The sequence below is a fragment of the Rhinoraja longicauda genome, chromosome 23, assembly GCF_053455715.1.
Source record: "Rhinoraja longicauda isolate Sanriku21f chromosome 23, sRhiLon1.1, whole genome shotgun sequence".
NCBI classification, from domain to species: domain Eukaryota; kingdom Metazoa; phylum Chordata; class Chondrichthyes; order Rajiformes; family Arhynchobatidae; genus Rhinoraja; species Rhinoraja longicauda.
In genome coordinates, this window is record NC_135975.1 from 27108584 (window position 1) to 27127321 (window position 18738).

The 18738-nt window shown below is 43.7% G+C and overlaps 1 protein-coding gene across 1 annotated transcript in view; it reads right to left on the reverse strand.

The window, feature by feature from the left end:
* LOC144605114 (anoctamin-2-like) overlaps window positions 1-18738 on the reverse strand; it is a 91417-nt gene that overhangs the window by 2995 nt on the left and 69684 nt on the right. The window contains exons 15-24 of the mRNA XM_078420176.1: window positions 18124-18198; window positions 17429-17630; window positions 13667-13778; window positions 11839-11896; window positions 11600-11700; window positions 10238-10389; window positions 7716-7868; window positions 7421-7473; window positions 3382-3560; window positions 1284-1389 (exon numbers count right to left, since the gene is read on the reverse strand). Coding sequence (XP_078276302.1) covers window positions 1284-1389; window positions 3382-3560; window positions 7421-7473; window positions 7716-7868; window positions 10238-10389; window positions 11600-11700; window positions 11839-11896; window positions 13667-13778; window positions 17429-17630; window positions 18124-18198 — 1191 coding nt within the window. The remainder of the gene's footprint in view (window positions 1-1283; window positions 1390-3381; window positions 3561-7420; window positions 7474-7715; window positions 7869-10237; window positions 10390-11599; window positions 11701-11838; window positions 11897-13666; window positions 13779-17428; window positions 17631-18123; window positions 18199-18738) is intronic.

Below are 18738 nucleotides of genomic sequence, written 5' to 3' on the forward strand. Positions count from 1 at the left end.
AACTAGTGCTGCCATTAGCTGCATCAGCAGGTGGAAAACAGCGAGCGCAGGGACAGAGAGAGCTAATGAACATACTATTATGAACATGCTATTGAGGGAGTGAAGCTTAGTTTCACCCGGTTAATTCCCAAGATGGTGGGACTGACATATGATGAAAGTATGGATTGACCGGGCTTATGTTCACTGGAATTTAGAAGGATGAGAGGGGATCTTATAGAAACATATAAAATTCTTAAGGGATTGGACAGGCTAGATGCAGGAAAAAACATTCCTGATGTTGGGGGAGTCCAGGACCAGGGGTCACAGTTTAAGAATAAGGGGAGGCCATTTAGGACTGAGAGGAGGAAAAACGTTTTCGCCCAGAGAGTTGTGAATCTGTACAATTTTCTGCCACAGAAGGCAATGGAGGCCGATTCACTAGATGTATTCAAGAAGAGAGTTGGATAGAGCTCTTCAGGCTAACAGAATCAAGGGATGTGGGGAGAAAGCAGAAACGGGGTACTGATTTTAGATGATCAGCCATGATCATATTGAATGGCGGTGCTGGCTCGAAGGGCCGAATAGCCTACTCCCGCACAGAGAAAACGTGTGCATGTGAAATAATGAATTTATGAGAGTACGAAGAAAATGGATTAGGAGAGTGTGTGCCGTTGTTTGTTTGTATATGTTAGTATTCAGGTTGGGGAGCGGGGTCATGAAGTGAGCCACTTGTACTTTGCATGGCTCAGTGTTCATTGTCAACATACTACCATCACTCGCAGAAGAGCAATGCTCCGTGGACATCACCTCCTTACAGTTATCGAATCACTGAAACAAAGAACGCTAAGATATCCTGCAAATCGTTCATAGTTTCTTCTCTCTTCACAACTATTGCTTCAACCTTCAAAGGACATCATACACCTGCCTGCATTCTTTCTGAAATCAACAGTAGCCTGAAATAACCTTCAGGAATAATCAGCGATAATAGACTGTAGAAGCAATTGAGCCATAATTAAGGGCGTGCAGGCTGACTGGAGCTTGGGTCCTTCAGTTAAACGCTTTGTCCTTGGATTATTGTCTTGTGGTCTCATTGCCCCTTGCTCAGCTTCAGTGAACTGCAGAGTCACAGGATGTCAGGACAGAGGGCAATGCTCTCTGCCCACCAGCCCCATGGTGCTGTGTTTTTGTTTAGTGTAGAGATAAAGCATGGAAACAGGCCCTTCGGCCCACCGAGTCCATGCTGACCATCGATCTCCCGCTCGCAGTAGTTCTACGTTAAGCCAATGTCTCGGTTAATCACTTGCCTGAAAGATGATGACAAAGGTCAGGCGAGCAGCCAGGATAGTCCAGTACTGTTTGGAATATTCATAAGCATGATCAGACCAGGGGGGCTCCCTGTAGTCCTTGTACCTGCAGCAATAAATCAGGGCAAGAAGGCACAGCGAGTTCCAGTCAGTTACGCTACGTTGCAATGTGATATACAGCAAAACAAGAACTGACCCAGCAGAGAAAGGTACAATTGATTTTTTTAAAATCAAACAATGTATTCAATTATTAAAAATAATATTTACAATACAATAAAACAAAACAGAACCCACCACCATAATACAAGACAAACAAATATACTTAATGAACTGCTATACAACTATGTTACAATCCTTGTCCAGGATGCATTCAACCTCACGCGGTGCCCAGCGGTCCCGGAAAAAGTACAAGTGTTGGTACAATCAGACTCTGCAGACAAAGTCACCAAGGAAACTCAACAATGGAACGCAAGGTGAAATCAGCATAACGTGGCATCATGTTTGGAACACACAATGTGGGCCGAAGGAGCCGTTCCTATTCCCGACTGTTCTATGTTGTATGTTGTATGTTCTGTGTACAAGATCAGCTTGACATGATGCACATAATCATATTCAACTTGCTGCTGATGGGCATGAGTAAATGCTGCATGTAATGGGTCAGGGGTGTTCTCTGGCGGCTGCAAGACCCCGTCTACAGTGACCATGGGGGTTACCACACGGGATCTCTCCTCTATAGAGAAGAGCTAGACAATAGCTGAAAGGCCATCTCCAATTCCCTCCCCCATTTGGTCTAGGGTCCTTTCTACAAGAAGGGCTTGGAGGTCACAGCCATGCCATGTGGTGAATGGTTGAATGGACAATTGATGAAGACTATGTAGAGATGCAGGATGTAGACACAGAGTGCTGGACCAACTCAGCGGGTCAGGCAGCATCTCTGGAGAACATGGAATGGTGATGTTTCAGGTCAGGACCTCTCTTCAGACTGAATATGGGAGAGGGAGGGGGGAGAAAACTGGAATAAAGGAAGGCAGGACAAGGCCTTAAATCAAACAATGTATTCAATTATTAAAAATAATATTTACAATACAATAAAAACTATATTTATTTGATACGTAAATGGTCAGACTTTGGATGGTTGGCTGTCCTTTCATCTCTAGCCTTTGTCCAACTATATGCCTATCAGAAAACCCTTCTCACCTGCATCAACCTAGTACCTGTCAGGCTTTGTCCTACCCCCTCTGAAACATCACCTGTCCACGTTCTCCAGAGATGTTGCCTGACTCACTGAGTCTTCTCTAGAGAAGCAAAATCTTTCATGCAGAAAATCTGGATGGTGCACATGGAGCGAGTGTACCCAACCTTGAAGATAATGTGCAGTTAAGAGGCCAGTTTGAGAGTTTTTGCACAACATGTTCATCAGTCTTTAAGCCAATGCTCTCAATTTTCCTTGTCTGACTTGCCATAACGTTATGAAGCGGAGAGGTGGCCGGGCCGAGGATGGGCCGCAGAGAGGCGATCACGCCTCGCCACCAAGAACCGAGGGGCCGCTGAGAACAAAGAGGGACCAACATGACTCTAATGACTACTGCTATAACTTTGTCGGCCCTAGAAACGTGGTGGCTCTTTGTGTACTTTGTGCAGCGTATTCATAAACAAAGACTTTCACTCTCCCCAGGTACATGTAGCAATAAAGTATCATTGAATCGTTGAACCCATTGCTTCTACAGGCAATGAATGCCACAACTGCTGTTGACTTCTCCAGCCACCCGTAACCATATCAACTCCACAACCCGTTAAATATCACACACGCAAAGTTTCATTAAAATGTGTTGACAACAACTCAAACTGGTGATCACATCCAATTGTTCAGAAAACCCAGGAATAATATTTGAATGCATTGGCCGAGTTGACGGATTCTGACAATTACAGGAGATTCCAGATCTGTTGTCTCCTGACAGCAAGATCTTCCCTCCCTCCCACTCCTTGCCCTTGGCCCAACGCAGTGCATTACAAAGTTATAGCTCGACCTTCATTAATAAGGCGGCCCACGTTAGAAAGAGACAGTGATCAAGCAAGAGTTGAAAATATCTTCGGTTACCTGCAGACTTTAACGTTGGCGAAATGTGATGAGTGAGGATGTGTGCCCTGCTGGAATTCAGTGATGTTGAAATATGACAAGGTATGATTCACAAAGCCATGCATGCTGCCATCGTCACTGTACATGTACTGGTAAGCCAGGCGTGGGATGAAGTCTGATGTGATCGCAATTACAAATGCCTGGATCATACATAAATGAGACATGTTAACACAGTCGTTCAACAGAAGAGAGATCAATTCCCTGCTAAAACAAAGTGGGCTTAGTGTCTTCTCTCTGTAAATAGGCATTGATTTGCTATAGAGTTAAATGAAGTCGTTATTGAACAACAGTTAGCACAGAAAATAATCCATTTAGCCTATTGAGTCAGTAAAGGTATTCCCAAATTAGCCCCCTTCTGCGATTTCACTACTCCCCTTATTTTCATCACCTCCACATGTAGCCTTTTGAAAGCGTATAAAATCCACAATCCTCCCTCAGTGCATTCCAACTAAACACTCAAGGATGTTTTCCCTGGTTCTCTTGTCAATGCTGATAAATCTGTGCTTAAAGACATGTTAGTCAATGGAAATAGTTTGTCTTTATTTATTCCATCTGGACCCAACATCATTTTGATATAACAGCAGTGGGTGAATATTCAGCAATATTGAACCCAGTCTCCACCATCCTCTGTAAAACAATCATTACATTTCCCCACTTTATCCTCATTGCTCTGTAAGTTGATTTCTCTGAAGATTTTATCCAATTTCCTTTTGAAATCGTTGATCATCTTCCACCACTGGTGAGAAGTTCCAGAACATTAACAATTGCCGTATACTCTTCCTCACAACTCATTTGTACCTCCTGCCCAAAACCTTAAACCTGTTTGCCCTTGTGTATGTCCCATCAACTGGTGAGAACAACGACTCTTTGCGTACCTATCTAAACCTGCTCATGTATACCCTTCTCTTCCTCTTTGCTCCAGCTTTTCACTCTATCCTTGTATCTAAAATTTCCCATTCCTGAAACCTCTCTGGTAAATCCCCACCCCACCCTCTCAAGAATTCCCATGTGCTTCCCACCCCACCCTCTCAAGCCCATGTGCTTCCCAAAGTAATGGGATCAGAATTTGTGGTCAAATTCCAGTTACAGACTAACATCATAATTTCCCTTTGTACCCAATGCATCTATTTTGAACCTATTTCCATGTGTATTATTAACTGCCGATCCAGTAACAAAATAAGTGCTACATACTTAATTTAACAATTGCTATCTTCAAAGAGTCTACACATGAATGTGAAGACTCCTCGGCTCTACACATTGTTTAGAACTGTGACCTTCAGTGAACATTGCCTCTCCCTTTCCCTCTGCCAACACGCGTCACCTCATGATTCACCCTACTCAGCTTCCTCTACAGTTTGGCTGCCTGATCTGCTGGCCTATCTATGTAATGTTGCCGCCCATTCATACCTTCATGGCTGTCTGACACATCCCCAATATTTGCGTCATTGGCAAACCTTGGAATTTAACTCTGCGTTCTAATATCCAAGTCGTATACATTGGTTCTAAGATAAAAGGAATTGCAGATGCTGGTTTACAAAAAAAGACACCAGATACTGAAGTAACTCAGCAGGTGAGGCAGCATCTCTGGAGAACATGGATAGGTGACTCTACTTCAGACCCGACATGAAACGTCACCTACCCATGTTCTTCAGAGATGCTGCCTGACTCACTGAGTTACTTGAGTACTTTATCTTTTTTTATAAAGTGCTCCTAACATTGATCCACCACTAATCAACATCCTCCGATCTGAAACACAGCCTTTCACCACAACTTGTGCCTCTCACCACAACTTGTGTTCTATCCTTAAGCCAACTTCTGAAATGAGCTGACACTGTCTACTCTAACTATGCCTCTCATCATTTTATACACCTATCAGATATTTCATCAGAACTTTATATACTTCTATTCTCAATCTCCAACACTCCAGAGAAAACAATACAAGTCCATCCAACCTCTTCCTGTAACTGATGCCCTCTAATTCAGGCAGCATTCTGGTAAACCTCCTCTGCACCCCCCAGCCTCCACATCCATCATGCAATGGGACAACCAGAACTGCACGCATTATCTAAATATAGCCTAACCAAACTCCAATAAAGCTGCATCATGACATCCTGACTCTTCTGTGAGACTTGATCAATAATCCAGAAACCTGGCATGTGAATGTTGCAGACCTTAGGAAGTCTGGGCCAGAGACTGATTGTCGGAATCATTTGGGGTTGGAGCTATTATTCTGCCACATGCATGGTCCTTCCTCTGCCTTGAAGCATCATTAATGTGAAAAGGTGCATCCACACAGTGCAATGCGGAAGGCATTCCATGGTAGTGTGGGTGTGTGTTTGTATGTGTGTGTGTGTGTGTATGTGTGTGTGTGTATGTGTGTGTGTGTGTATGTGTGTGTGTATGTGTGTTTGTATGTGTGTGTGTGTGTATGTGTGTGTATGTGTGTGTATGTGTGTGTATGTGTGTGTGTATGTGTGTGTGTATGTGTGTGTATGTGTGTGTATGTGTGTGTATGTATGTGTGTGTGTATGTATGTGTGTGTATGTGTGTGTATGTGTGTGTGCATGTGTGTGTGTATGTGTGTGTGTATGTGTGTGTGTGTATGTGTGTGTATGTGTGTGTATGTGTGTATGTGTGTGTATGTGTGTGTGCGTGTGTGCGTGTGTATATATATAAATATGAAGCTAACATCAACGATTTGGCACACATGGTTGTAAACTTCCTTTTTGAAAAGGAAACAATCTTGTTCTCATTTCAAATTATATTTATAATGTTCAAATTATATATATATAATTTCCCTATTAGTTGTGAAATGAGAACAAGATTGTTTCCTTTTCAAAAAGGAAGTTTACAACCAGGTGTGCCAAATCGTTGATGTTAGCTTCTGAAAGGGAAAAATTTCTTAAAGGCAACAATTCTTGTCACGGCTTCGGTACATCAGCAGAGAGCATCATTCATTGATCAATGTGGAATTAAACAGCGTACAACACAGCCTCAATGTAGTTTGTTTGCCGTGTAGCATAAAATAATTAAATGAGTAAATGCAAAATAAAAATTCTAATGAGTAAAGTCTGTGCTAAATTTGCTTAAAGTTAAACAAACACAAATTGATTTGGGAACCTCTATTTGAACAGAAACAGGGGCGGCACATTGGTGCAGTGGTAGAGTTGGTGTCTTATAGCGCTGGAGAGCTGGGTTCTTTCCTGACTATGGGGGCTGTCCAGAGGGAGTTTGTAGGTTCCCCCTGTGACCATGTGGGTTTTCTCCAGGTGCTCCGGTTTCCTCCCACACTCCAAAGACGTACAGGTTTGTAGGTTAATTGGTTTCTGTAAATTGTAAATGCCCCCTAGTGTGTAGGATAGTGCTAGTGTACAGGGTGATTGGCGTGGACTCGGTGGGCCGAAAGGCCTGCTTACTCACTGTATGTCTGAAGTCTAAACTAAAGTCTAAAAGAAGACGACTTTTCAAAATTTAAAATTTAAATTATCATGCACGTAGTTATGAAATTTGATTTAGAAGGCCATTCAGCCCTTCAGATCTTAGCAGACCATAATCCCATCAGTCCAACGCCCCTTTCCGTATTTCCCACCACCTCCGCTAATTATTCTTTTTTCACATGGCCATCAGCTTCCCTTTGATTCTCCTGTCAGTTACCTACACTAGGGGGATTGAAGGGAGTCAATTTACCGAGCAGCACAACTTAGAGGAAGATGGAGCCACAAGCAGAAACATGTACAGTCACAGAGAAAACATGCAACCTCCACACAAACAGCATACAAGGACAGATTGAACCCAAGTCCTGGGGACCACAGAACAGCAGTGCTCATAAAAATATAATTTTCCATTCACAGAGTGGTTAAATGGTAACCAATCTGATTTTCTTTTCCAAATTGTTTGTAAAAAAACAATTCTTTGTGTCACTTCAATTATGTCTCGAGCCTGCACACTGTAGATAAAGATTCTACCCGTTTCATAAGGTTTATTGGGTTTATTGACTTACGTTGATGATCACTGAGAATTTCCCCATTCCGCTGAGAATGTTGTACCAAATTCCTGTTGAACAAAGCAGAGAGACTTCAATAAAGGTGCAAGGTGAATGGTGCAAATCAAAGCCGAGGGCATAGTTTCCAGTGAACTGCAGAGGTATCTACACACTGCAAATGGCTCGATTGTAATCATGTATTGTCTTTCTGCTAACTGGTTAGCACGCAACAAAAGCTTTTCACTGCACCTCGGTACATGTGACCATAAACTAAAATAAATTAAACTGGTATATTGTTGAGTTGCTGACGTACCTATGTCCTTTGCACGCTCTGCATTTGGCCGTCTAAGCTCAGCGACAAATTTCTTCGCATCCAGCCGGATCTCAATTACATTATTTAGAAGCGCAAACAAGGGTGCCAAGGGAAAGGATGCCACAAAGAGAGTCACAAAGCCAAACTGGACAACTGGGGGGGAAAAAAAAACAACATTTATTAAAGCCTCTTAACAAGAACATAATCACAGATTTATGTATCATTCCAGTACACGTTGCCCAGAGTAGGTGAATCGAGGACCAGAGGACATAGGTTTAAGGTGAAGGAGAAAAGATTTAATAGGAATCCGAGGGGTAACTTTTTCACACAAAGGGTGGTGGGTGTATGGAACAAGCTGCCAGGGGAGGTAGTTGAGGCTGGGACTATCCCAATGCTTAAGAAACAGTTAGACAGGTACATGGACAGGACAGGTTTGGAGGGAAATGGGTCAAACGCAGGCAGGTGGGACTAGTGTAGCTGGTGTGGGCACGCTGGGCCAATAGGCCTGTTTCCACACTGTATCATTCTCTGACTCTATATAGAGTAAAGAAGCATACAAGGGATTTAAGGTGAGCACACCAACGCACCACAATAGTTAAGAGATTCCATCTGTGAAATGAACATCGGCATATTGGCATGGCTTGTCCATAAACATCTCTCAAGGCTTTCATCTCCATCCTCCTAAAAGGAAAGCAGATACTTGGAAGTGCCACCTGCTGCAAGCTCTCCCCCAAGTCAGCCCCCTATTCTTGTCACTAACGGCACAGTGAGCAGACCTTCACCACCAGACCGCAGTGATCCAATGGGGTCACTCTCCACTAGCTCCTCAGTGACAGGTGGGGATGGTCTATAAATACTCCTATGAAAGTGATGGCCACCTCGGCTAAATCATTAGAACAAAATGGAAACCAAGAGTGAGCACAACGATTTCTTTAAAGGTTTTATAAACCATAAATCCAAGTGTCAAATGATTTTGTGACAGGGACCCAGGACTAACTCAGCAAGCTTACTCCTGCAGGAAGAGTTCATGCTTGCAAGGAAATGTGCCCGGGGATTACGGTAAAATATCACACTGCCAACACATCCATTTCACTGGTTATAGAGATGGAGTTTGCACGTTCTCCCTGTAACCGTGTGGGTTTCCTCCAGTTTCCTCCCACATCCCAAAGACGTGCGGGTTTGTAGGTTAATTGGCCCTCTATAAATTGTCCCTAGTGTGTAAGGAGTGGATGAGAAGGTGGGAGGACATAGAACTGGTGTGAACGGGCGATCGATGGTCGGCATGGATTCTGTGGACTGAAGGGCCTGTTTCCATGCTACATCTCTAAGCTAAATTATATACCTTCCCTGTACTTTCTCTGATGTATCACCTGCGATCATTGCACTCTGGTGTCCCCTAGTCTCTCCTTTATCTGTTCAGCTTCATTTTTCCACAGTTCCTGCCAAGAGTCAATCCTTCCTCACTGGGACTTTGCATAAAGTAGAACAGATTCCTGTAGATATTGCAGAAACTGAATGTCCTGATCTCATCCACTCACACCCACCCCTTCCGTCCAATCTATAACTAGGTGCTGGAAATTCCCTCAAGATTTTATTCTGTTTTTCTTTACACTAATCTATCTGTTTATCTATTCCTCCATTATTAGAGAAAGTGTACTCCGTGTCAGTGTCATGTGGTCAGGAAATAAAACTATGCAGTTTAAGTTTTTAGAGGTGCTACACAGGTACCTACAGACAAAACACTGCTGTGAAATATGTAATTCTGACTTCTGATTATTCTTCACCCTTGTCTCCATAATGCTATGCCCCTCCCCCTCCTTTATGACAGTTTACATTGCTAGACCCACCTCAATTCTTTTCTTATGAGGATATCCCCTCACTGTATAGCTATCCATCTGATCGATTTCTTTCCTTCAGTCCTAAGTCCGTCGCTCCGTGAAAGGGGCAACACAGATGGATAGAGTTGTGGTGAAGGTGCAAGGTAGCCACATGGATATGCAGGGAATGGAGGGATATGGATCATGTGCAAGCGGAAGACATTTGTTGATCTTGGCATCAATGTTTAGCACTGACATTGTGGGCCAAATGGCTTGTTCCTGTGCTCTACTGTTCTATGCTTTATGTTACACCTTCATTTGCTCCCTGTTTGCCAGGGTTTTCCCCTGGTCTATTTTAGCGGGAATGAAAACTCACAACGTTAGACCAACCCCATTTTACATCTTGCAAAACACTAAACCAATCACAAATTTGTTTCCTATTATTAAATTACATTTATTAAAAGAGTGCTGTATTCCTTAAAACTCTGTTATGTCATGGGATAAACCTTGATTCTTGATCAGTAAGGGGGGCAAGGGGTTTTGGGCGAAGGCAGGAGAATGGGATCGAGAGGGAGAGATAGATCAGCCATGATTGAATGGCCTCATTCTGCTCTTAGAACTTATGAACTTTGCTACCACATCTCAAACTCGATGGATCTGTTGGAAGGTATACATGCAAGATTCACATCCAATAACTAAACTCACTCATCTCCATGTATTCTGGTGTCAGGCCAGTGAAAGGCTCCAAGTTATAGTCCAGGTCCCATTGCTGCGGCTCTTGAGTAGCATCTGAATGGCTCAAGACTTTGGTCTCGGCCCTTTCGTCCTTCAGTTTCCTGAACAATTTCTTCATCCTCCTGTGAATAACTCAAAATTAATCTTCCCATAATTGAAAACAAGTTATTTCATAAGATCAGGAGTAACATTAGCAACATCTGGCAGGGCAAGAATGTCAACTCCACTCTGGATTTATGATAATATAAACATTTTAAATTGAAGTGGATTAATAGAGTATTATTTAAAGTCAAATTCCCACATGTCTGTGGTATAAAATGTCTTGCGCACAATGGACCATTTAAATCTGACATTTTTAATTCAATTTTGCCACCATCAATTATTGAGTGTAACTGTTGGTACTTGTATTTAATTTTTCTGGCACTCTTTATAAAATGTTTCATTATTTTTCTAACATTCATATTTTCCTTCATGACTAACCTCTTCAATACTCTAGAAGAACAGTGCATAAAAATAGCCTGTTTGCTTTATATATACTGTTAAAATTCAGTCCCTCCATCAATGACACCCTTTGGAAAGCTATTGAGGCTTGACAACACCTCCAAATTGTACACTTTCGACCATCGAATAGAACATAGAACAGTACAGCAAAGTTTCAGCCCCTTCTGCCCACAATAATTGTTCCTTAGTATCATGTATGTGCTGAACATGATACTAAGGAACAATTCTTCTCTGCCTGCACATAATCCATATCCCTCCATATCCATGTACCTATCCAAAAGTCTCTTAAATGCCACTATATCTGCGTCCACCGCCCTCTGTGTAAAAAAAACCATGCTCCACACATCTCCTTTAAACTTTGCTCCTCTTACCTTAAAGCTATGACCCCTAATATTTGATACATCCATCCTGGGGAAAAAAAGTTCTGACTGTCTACTCTGTCTATCTATGCCTCTCATGATTTTATATGCTTCTATCAGGTCTCCCCTCAATCTCTGGTGTTCTAGGGAAAACAATCCAAGTCTGGCCCAACCTCTCCCTGTACCTAACACCTCCAATCCTGGCATCATTCTGGTAATGGTCAAGGTGGTGCAGCGGAAGAGTTGCTGCCTTACAGCGAATGTAGCGCCGGAGACCCGGGTTCGATCCTGACTACGGGGTGCTGTCTGTACGGAGCTTGTAGTTGCAATGCAGTTCCTTGGGTTCTACATTTTACTGCTGTCGATACAGTGTATGTACGAGGTTGTAATACGAGGCAAGAACTGTTTGCAAGACATCCTGTAAACTGATAAATAATTTTGGTTAGAAAACGGAATCAGGCAGAGTACGTACGGAACTCCAATTTCGAAGAGATTGTTTTGGATAAGTTGCTTTCCGAGCATGATAATGCCAAGCTGGATGCAGAGCTCGATCAGGCAGCCTCCAGGGGCACACTGGTGGAGGCAAGGAGAGAGTGACAGTGGTTTATGTTACGGGATATGAATCACTAAACTACATAATATGGCCAACCCCACAGAACTATTCAACACGCACAGTAACACCGCACAGAAAACTCTGCTTCTCCCACCTACCTCTTCCATTCGGTAGTTATGAAAGACATAAACATATCCCCCAGGTCGACCCACAAACCTGCCAAGAAAAAGGTACCAATTATCATAATCTTCAACACACAACCTCCAGATTCAGGGACACTTTCTTCCCAGTCGTTATCAGGCAACTGAACAGTCCTCTCACCAACTAGAGTGTTGTCCTGACCTCCCATCTACCTCATTGAAGACCTTTGAAGTATCTTTAATCGACCTTCAATGTTATATCTTGCACTAAGTGTGGACAGCTTGATTGTATTCATGTATAGTCTCTTTTTTTACTGGAAAGCACGCAAACAAAAGCTTTTCCCTGTACCTCGGTACACGTGACAATAATAAACTCACGACTGTGCTTCATCGCATTGGCTATTCATGTTGATATAAGTTAGGGATTTTGAAAGCATTAGGACCAATTGGACGTTCATGGTATTGTAGCTTCATCTTAAGGTGTGACCCTCCACTACTACAGTAGCGTGGTATTTCATTTCCGTGCTCAGCCACCACATGATAGTTGATAGTCGAGTTTATTGTCACACGTACCGAGGTACAGCGATAAGCTCGGTTCATGTGACAATAAACCAAACTATCAACAGAGGAGTGGCTGGCCATGGAAATGAAATACCACACTACTGTGGTAGTGAAGGGTCTCACCACTATATCAACTCAACTGACAGTTCAGGATGGGATAAACTCCATTTCTATTCTTTCTGAAAAATGAAAGATAAAACAGAGACTCGTCATGGTCTGTAATGTAAAGTAAGCGTTGGCTGCCGACACATACTGTGCTAACGTGTAGGGAGGACCTGCAGATGCAGGTTTATACTGAAGATGGACACAAAGTGCTGCAGTAACTCAGCAAGTCAGGCAGCATCTCTGGAGAACATGATAGATCTTCATGTTCTATCCATAGAACATGGATAGATGTCTCTGAAGAAGGGTCCCAACCCAAAACGCCATCCATCCTTTTTCTCCAGACCCTCTGAGTTACTCCAGCACTTTGTTCCTTTTGTGAAACAGCATCTGCAGTTCCTTGTGTCTAATGTTCAGTTCCATTGGCTTGAAGGCTTGAATAGGACTGGATATCAAGTGGAGTGTATAACAAAGTTTGTATTTATATAAAACCATTCATGCAGTAAAAACCATCCTAAAACAGGAAAAGTACCAAGTTGAAGACATGGATGGAACTTCCAATCGGCAAGTCATGATGCAACTTCGTAGGCTGCATTTGGAGTATTGCATGCAATTCTGGTTACTCCATTACAGGAAGATGTGGAGGCTTTGAAAAGAGGAAGTTTGCCAGAATGATGCCTGGATTATAGGGTATGAGCTACAGGGATAGTTGGACAGACTTGGATTGTTCTCTCTGAAACGCCAGAGATTGTGGGGAATTTATAAAACAAATTTATGCCTGCAATTATATCAACTATTTGTTGCAAAACATAATTCTTTAGAAATTCTGAATGCTCAGGTCAATCAAATAAAAATCAAGGAACAAAATGGCCGTTAGTGGACCTAAAAACAAGTTAACTAATAGTTTATAATTCGGACTGGGCCTTAACCTCAGGGCCTGGCAATCAGTCTAAGTCCAGCCATTCCCTGTCTCCCATTCTTTCTAAGGTTATCACTTGGAATTTCCTTGGTGGTTTTCTTGACCAACTCAATGCTGCAGGAAAATTGATAGAAACCTTGCACACAAATAAATCAAACTGCTTTAAACAGGCTTTAAATTGTACACCGCATATCAGGAAGATTTAAGATCCAGTACAGACTACCTCTTATTCCTTTCAAAGAACATTAAACCATTGAAATTTACCGTCCTTTGAAGAAGGCCACATAGAAAATGGAAGCGTAAGAGTTGACAAATTTTAACAGGAATGCTTTCAGAATCAATCTTTCTTCAAAGATCTTTTCTGTTTTGGGGACTTCTGCAAAACAAACACATAACAAACAACTCTTAGTAAGTTTAACAGATTTTGATAAAATAATATCAGAAAACATTTACAAAATATAATAATGATGATTTGGATGATGGAATTAAAAGTAACACTAGCAAATTTGCAAATGACACAAAGCTGGGTGGCAGTGTGAAATGCGAAGAGGATGCTTGGAGGTTGCAGGGTGACTTGGACACGTTGAGTGAGTGGGCAGATGCATGGCAGATGCAGTATTATGTAGATAACTGTGAGGTTATCCACTTTGGTGGCAAGAACAAGGAGGCAGATTATTATGTCAATGGTGTCAGATTGGGAAAAAGGGAAGTGCAACAAGACCTGGGTGTCCTTGTACACCAGTCACTGAAAGTAAACATGCAGGTACAGCAGGCAGTGAAGAAAGCTAATGGCATGCTGGCCTTCATAACGAGAGGATTTGAATATAGGAGGTCCTTCTGCAGTTGCACAGGGCCCTGGTGAGACCACATCTGGAGAATTGTGTGCAGTTTTGTCTCCTAATTTGAAGAAGGACATCCTTGCTATTGAGGCAGTGCAGCATAGGTTCACGAGGTTAATCCCTGGGATGGCGGAACTGTCATATGTGGAAAGATTGGGCTTGTATTCAATGGAATTTAGAAGGATGAGAGGGGATCTTATAGAAACGTATAAAATTATAAAAGGACTGGACAAGCTAGATGCAGGAAAAATGTTCCCAATGTTGGGGGAGTCCAGAACTAGGGACTACAGTCTAAGAATAAAGGGGAGGTCATTTAAAACTGAGATGAGAAAAAACGTTTTCACCCAGAGAGTTGTGAATTTGTGGAATTCTCTGCCACTGAAGGCAGTAGAGGCCAATTTAAAAGAGAGTTAGATAGAGCTCTTAGGGCTAGCGTAATCAAGGGATATGGGGAGAAGGCAGGCACGGGTTACTGATTGTGGATGATCAGCCATGATCACAATGAATGGCGGTGCTGGCTCGAAGGGCCAAATAGCCTCCTCCTGCACCTATTTTCTGTGTTTCTATTTTTCAAAGCTATCAGCACTTGTTTTTATCACTACGCTCATATCAAGCTTCACAGGGCTTCCTGCTTTGGATGAAAGTCAAGTCATAAGATAGGCAAGATGTTTGAACTTTTGCCAAATATGAGTCGTGAGTTTCTCTGGGATTCTCTTGTTCATTGGTGTGCAATGCGTTAGATTGGTAACTACACTTCAGCCACAAACAAATCGTGCGGTGTGTCATTACAAGATGGATTATCAGTGTTCGTAACTGGACATTAACCAGATTTATTTCTCTTCCCATCTAGAAAGCAGCGATTCAGTTGCCACTTTAGTCACCTCCACAATTTCAACACAATTCGCAAGTGACAGGAGCAGAATTAGGCCATTCCTCCCATCAAGTCTACTACGCCATTCAATTATGGCTGATCTACCTTTCCCTCTTAACCCCATTCACCTGCCTTCTCCCCATAACCCCCGACACCCTCAGTTCCTCAATTGCCCCTGGCTCAGAAATCTGGGGTTTTGGGTTCCAGTCTGGAGACTTGAGCACGTAAATGCCGCCTGTGTGCAGAGCAGGGTGTTGCAACATAAGAGGTCATAGAGCCATTGCCCCTTCCGCCCAACTTGCCCACGCTGGCCAACATGTCCCAGCTACACTAGTCCCACCTGCCAGCATTTGATCCGTATCCCTCCAAACCTGTCCTATCCATGTAGTTGTCTAACTGCTTCTTAAACTTTGGGAAAGTCCCAGCCTCAACCACCTCCTCGGGCAGCTTGTTCCATACACCCATCACCCTTTGTGTGAAAAGGTTACCCCCTCAGATTCCCACTAAATCTTTTCCCCTTCACCTTAAACCTAGGTCCTCGATTCACCTACTCATGGTTTAGGCGAGAAATGTAACCAAAAATTGTGCCTGCCCCCACACTGAATATAGGAGGTCACATGGAACTTTCACAAGAGCAGAGGAGGTCCTACCAATGTATCAGTCAACATCTAATCCCACTGTCACCTAAAGTACGCACAATTAACCTCTGTTAATCCGGCACACCTTGGTGGTGCTGCACTGGTAATGTTCTGGACTCTTTGAAGCTATTCCCCAGCAATAGCATACTTCTCTGATCAAGAGGTTGATTAAGAGGTCGACAACAGCGTAATAAATTTCTCAACGAACCTGCTAAGTTTAAAAGGAGCAGGGAAATCAGAAACAGGCGCGTTTCAACAGAGCGTGGGAAACAGGGCCCGGGTGAGTTTAAAAGGACCATGGGAAACAATGTCACAGTTTGCCAATGGGAGTGTGGAAACAAGTGGAGCAGGAAACAGGAACTGTGGAGTGCAGGCATTAGCGGCATGCCAGCTAGACACTGAACCACTGGCATTACCAAACACCTGGAGAGAGGAGAGTCAGACTTTGACTAGAATTGAAGATAGACACAAAAAGCTGGAGTAACTCAGCGGGACGGGCAGCATCTCCGGAGAGAAGGAATGGGTGATGTTTCGGGTCGAGACCCTGTGGGCAGTTCTGATTGCCCCATTACAGGAAAGAAGTGAAAGGTTTGGAGAAGGTGCACAGGTGTTTTACCGGAATGATGCCTGGATTAGAGGGTTTCAGCCACAGGGAGACGTTGGACAGAGTTGGATTGTTTTCTCTGGAACGCAGGAGGTTGAGGGGTCTTGATCAAAAGTATATAAAATTATGAGAGGCATAGATAGGGGCAGAAGCTATTTCCCCATGGTGGAAATGTCCAACACCAGCGGGCACAGCTGTAAGCTGAGAGGGGAAAAGTTTAATGGTGATGCGCAGGGCAAGTTTTCTTATGCAGAGAGTGGGTGGTGGTATGGAACATGCTGCTGGGGGTGGTGGTGATGACAGGCATGATGGTGGCATTACAGCAGGTTTTACATAGGCACATAGATATGCAGGGAATAGAGCAGATGTAGAAGCAGATGAGAGCGGTTTGACTTGGCATCATGTTCAGCACAGACATTGTGGGCAGAAATCCTGTGCTGTACTGTTCCATGTTCTATGTTCCATGTTAACATTTTTCCTTATGGTTTGAGAATCATGAGCCCTGATGATTACCAATGTGGGCCTAGAGAGAGGGAACACCACAGGCACTCTCCCATCACGTTTCACAGCCTGGCCCTGGTTGGCTGGTTCCCACTGGGTTCATAGGTGACAAGAGCAGAATTAGGCCATTCAGCCCATATAGTCTATTCTGCCATTCAATCATGGCTGATCTATCTTTCCCTCTCAACCCCATTCTCCTGCCTTTTCCCCCTTAACTCCTGACACCCGTACTAATCAAGAATCGGTCAGTCTCTGCCTTAAAAAAATCAATTGCCCACCTCCACACCCTTCTGCAGCAATGAATTCCACAGATTCACCACCCTCTGACTAAAGAAATTCCTCCTCATCTCCTTTCTAAAAGTACGTCCTTTTATTCTGAGAGTGTGCCCTCTGGTCCTAGACTCTCCCACGTGGAAACGTCCTCTCCATTCTATCCAGGCCTTTAACTATTCAGTAGGTTTCAATGAGGTCCCCCTCTCATCCATCTAATCTCCAGCGGGTACAGGCCCAGTGCCTTCCAATGCACATCATATGTTAATGCCATCATGGGTGCATCTCCCGATGCAGACCTACCCAACTTGGTCAGCCACTCAGCGATAGCTCCGTAGATCTCGTCCAGGATAAGGATCAGGAGGAGGTTGATGATGACGGCCGTTGCGGTCACTGTGACCCGGATGTTTGACCTCGTGCCCTCGTGCGTACTCATTGCCATGGCCGTCGCTATGGAGATCCGGTACACAATCACTCCAAAGACAGCAGAAAACGTCAGGCCAATCTGCACAAGGAGAAACCATTGGCGTTCACACATCTCACCCGGAATGTTTAGTTTAGAGACACATCGTGGAAACAGGCCCTTCGGCCCACCGAGTTCGCACCGACCAGCAATCCCCGTACGCTTACACTATCCTACACACACGAGGGACAATTTTACATTTATACCAAGCCGGTTAACCTACAAACCTGTACGTCTTTGGAGTGTGGGAGGAGACCGAAGACCTCAGAGGAAATCAACGCAGGTCACAGGGAGAACGTACAAACTCCGTACAGCCAAGCACCGTAGTCGGGATCAAACCCAGGTCTTTGGCGCTGTAAGGCAGCAACTCTACCACTGTGCTACCGTGCTGTTGCCTCCAACAAGTGCCACCTTTGTAGGGCAAGAGGCACTTCTCATTTTTGACATTTTCCAAACATACAAAACTAATTTCAATTCAGCGAAATGTTGCTCGAGTACTGATACTGTAAAAAAGAAAAAGTGCTGGCAGTCCTACCATGAACAGAATCGACACAAAATTGCCCAGGTAGCCAAGAACACGATCTCTCCAGGTCAACTTCTCATTCTCAGCCTGTTGGGTTGGGGAAGGTGAGAGACAAGAAGAAGAGAGCATTATGTAATTAATGAAGACTGCTGTGATCTAGTATGGAGCCAGGTTAGGAGATCAATGGGCAATAAAATCAAAGTTACATTGGTTTAGTTTACCGTCAAGATACAGTGTGGAAACAGATCCTTCGGCCCCACCGAGTCAACTCTGACTCTCGATCACCCATTCACACAAGTTCCACGTTATCCTCCTTTCTCATGTATTCCCTACACACTAGGGGCAATTTATAGAAGCCAATTAACCAATACATCCGCCTATCTTTGGGACGCAGGAGGAAACTGGAGCACTAGGAGGAAACCCACGCGGTCGCGGGGAGAATGTTTAGACTCCACACACAGTCAGGTGAAGATTGAACCTGGGTCTTTGGCGCTGTGAGGCAACGGCTCTACCAGCTGCACCATTCTGCTGCCCCTTGCCACGGTTTCACTTCCAATTCATTCTCCCTCCCAGGGAGATCATCACAGGAGGAGAGCTGAACAATATTTGCCCTCCAGATAACTAATT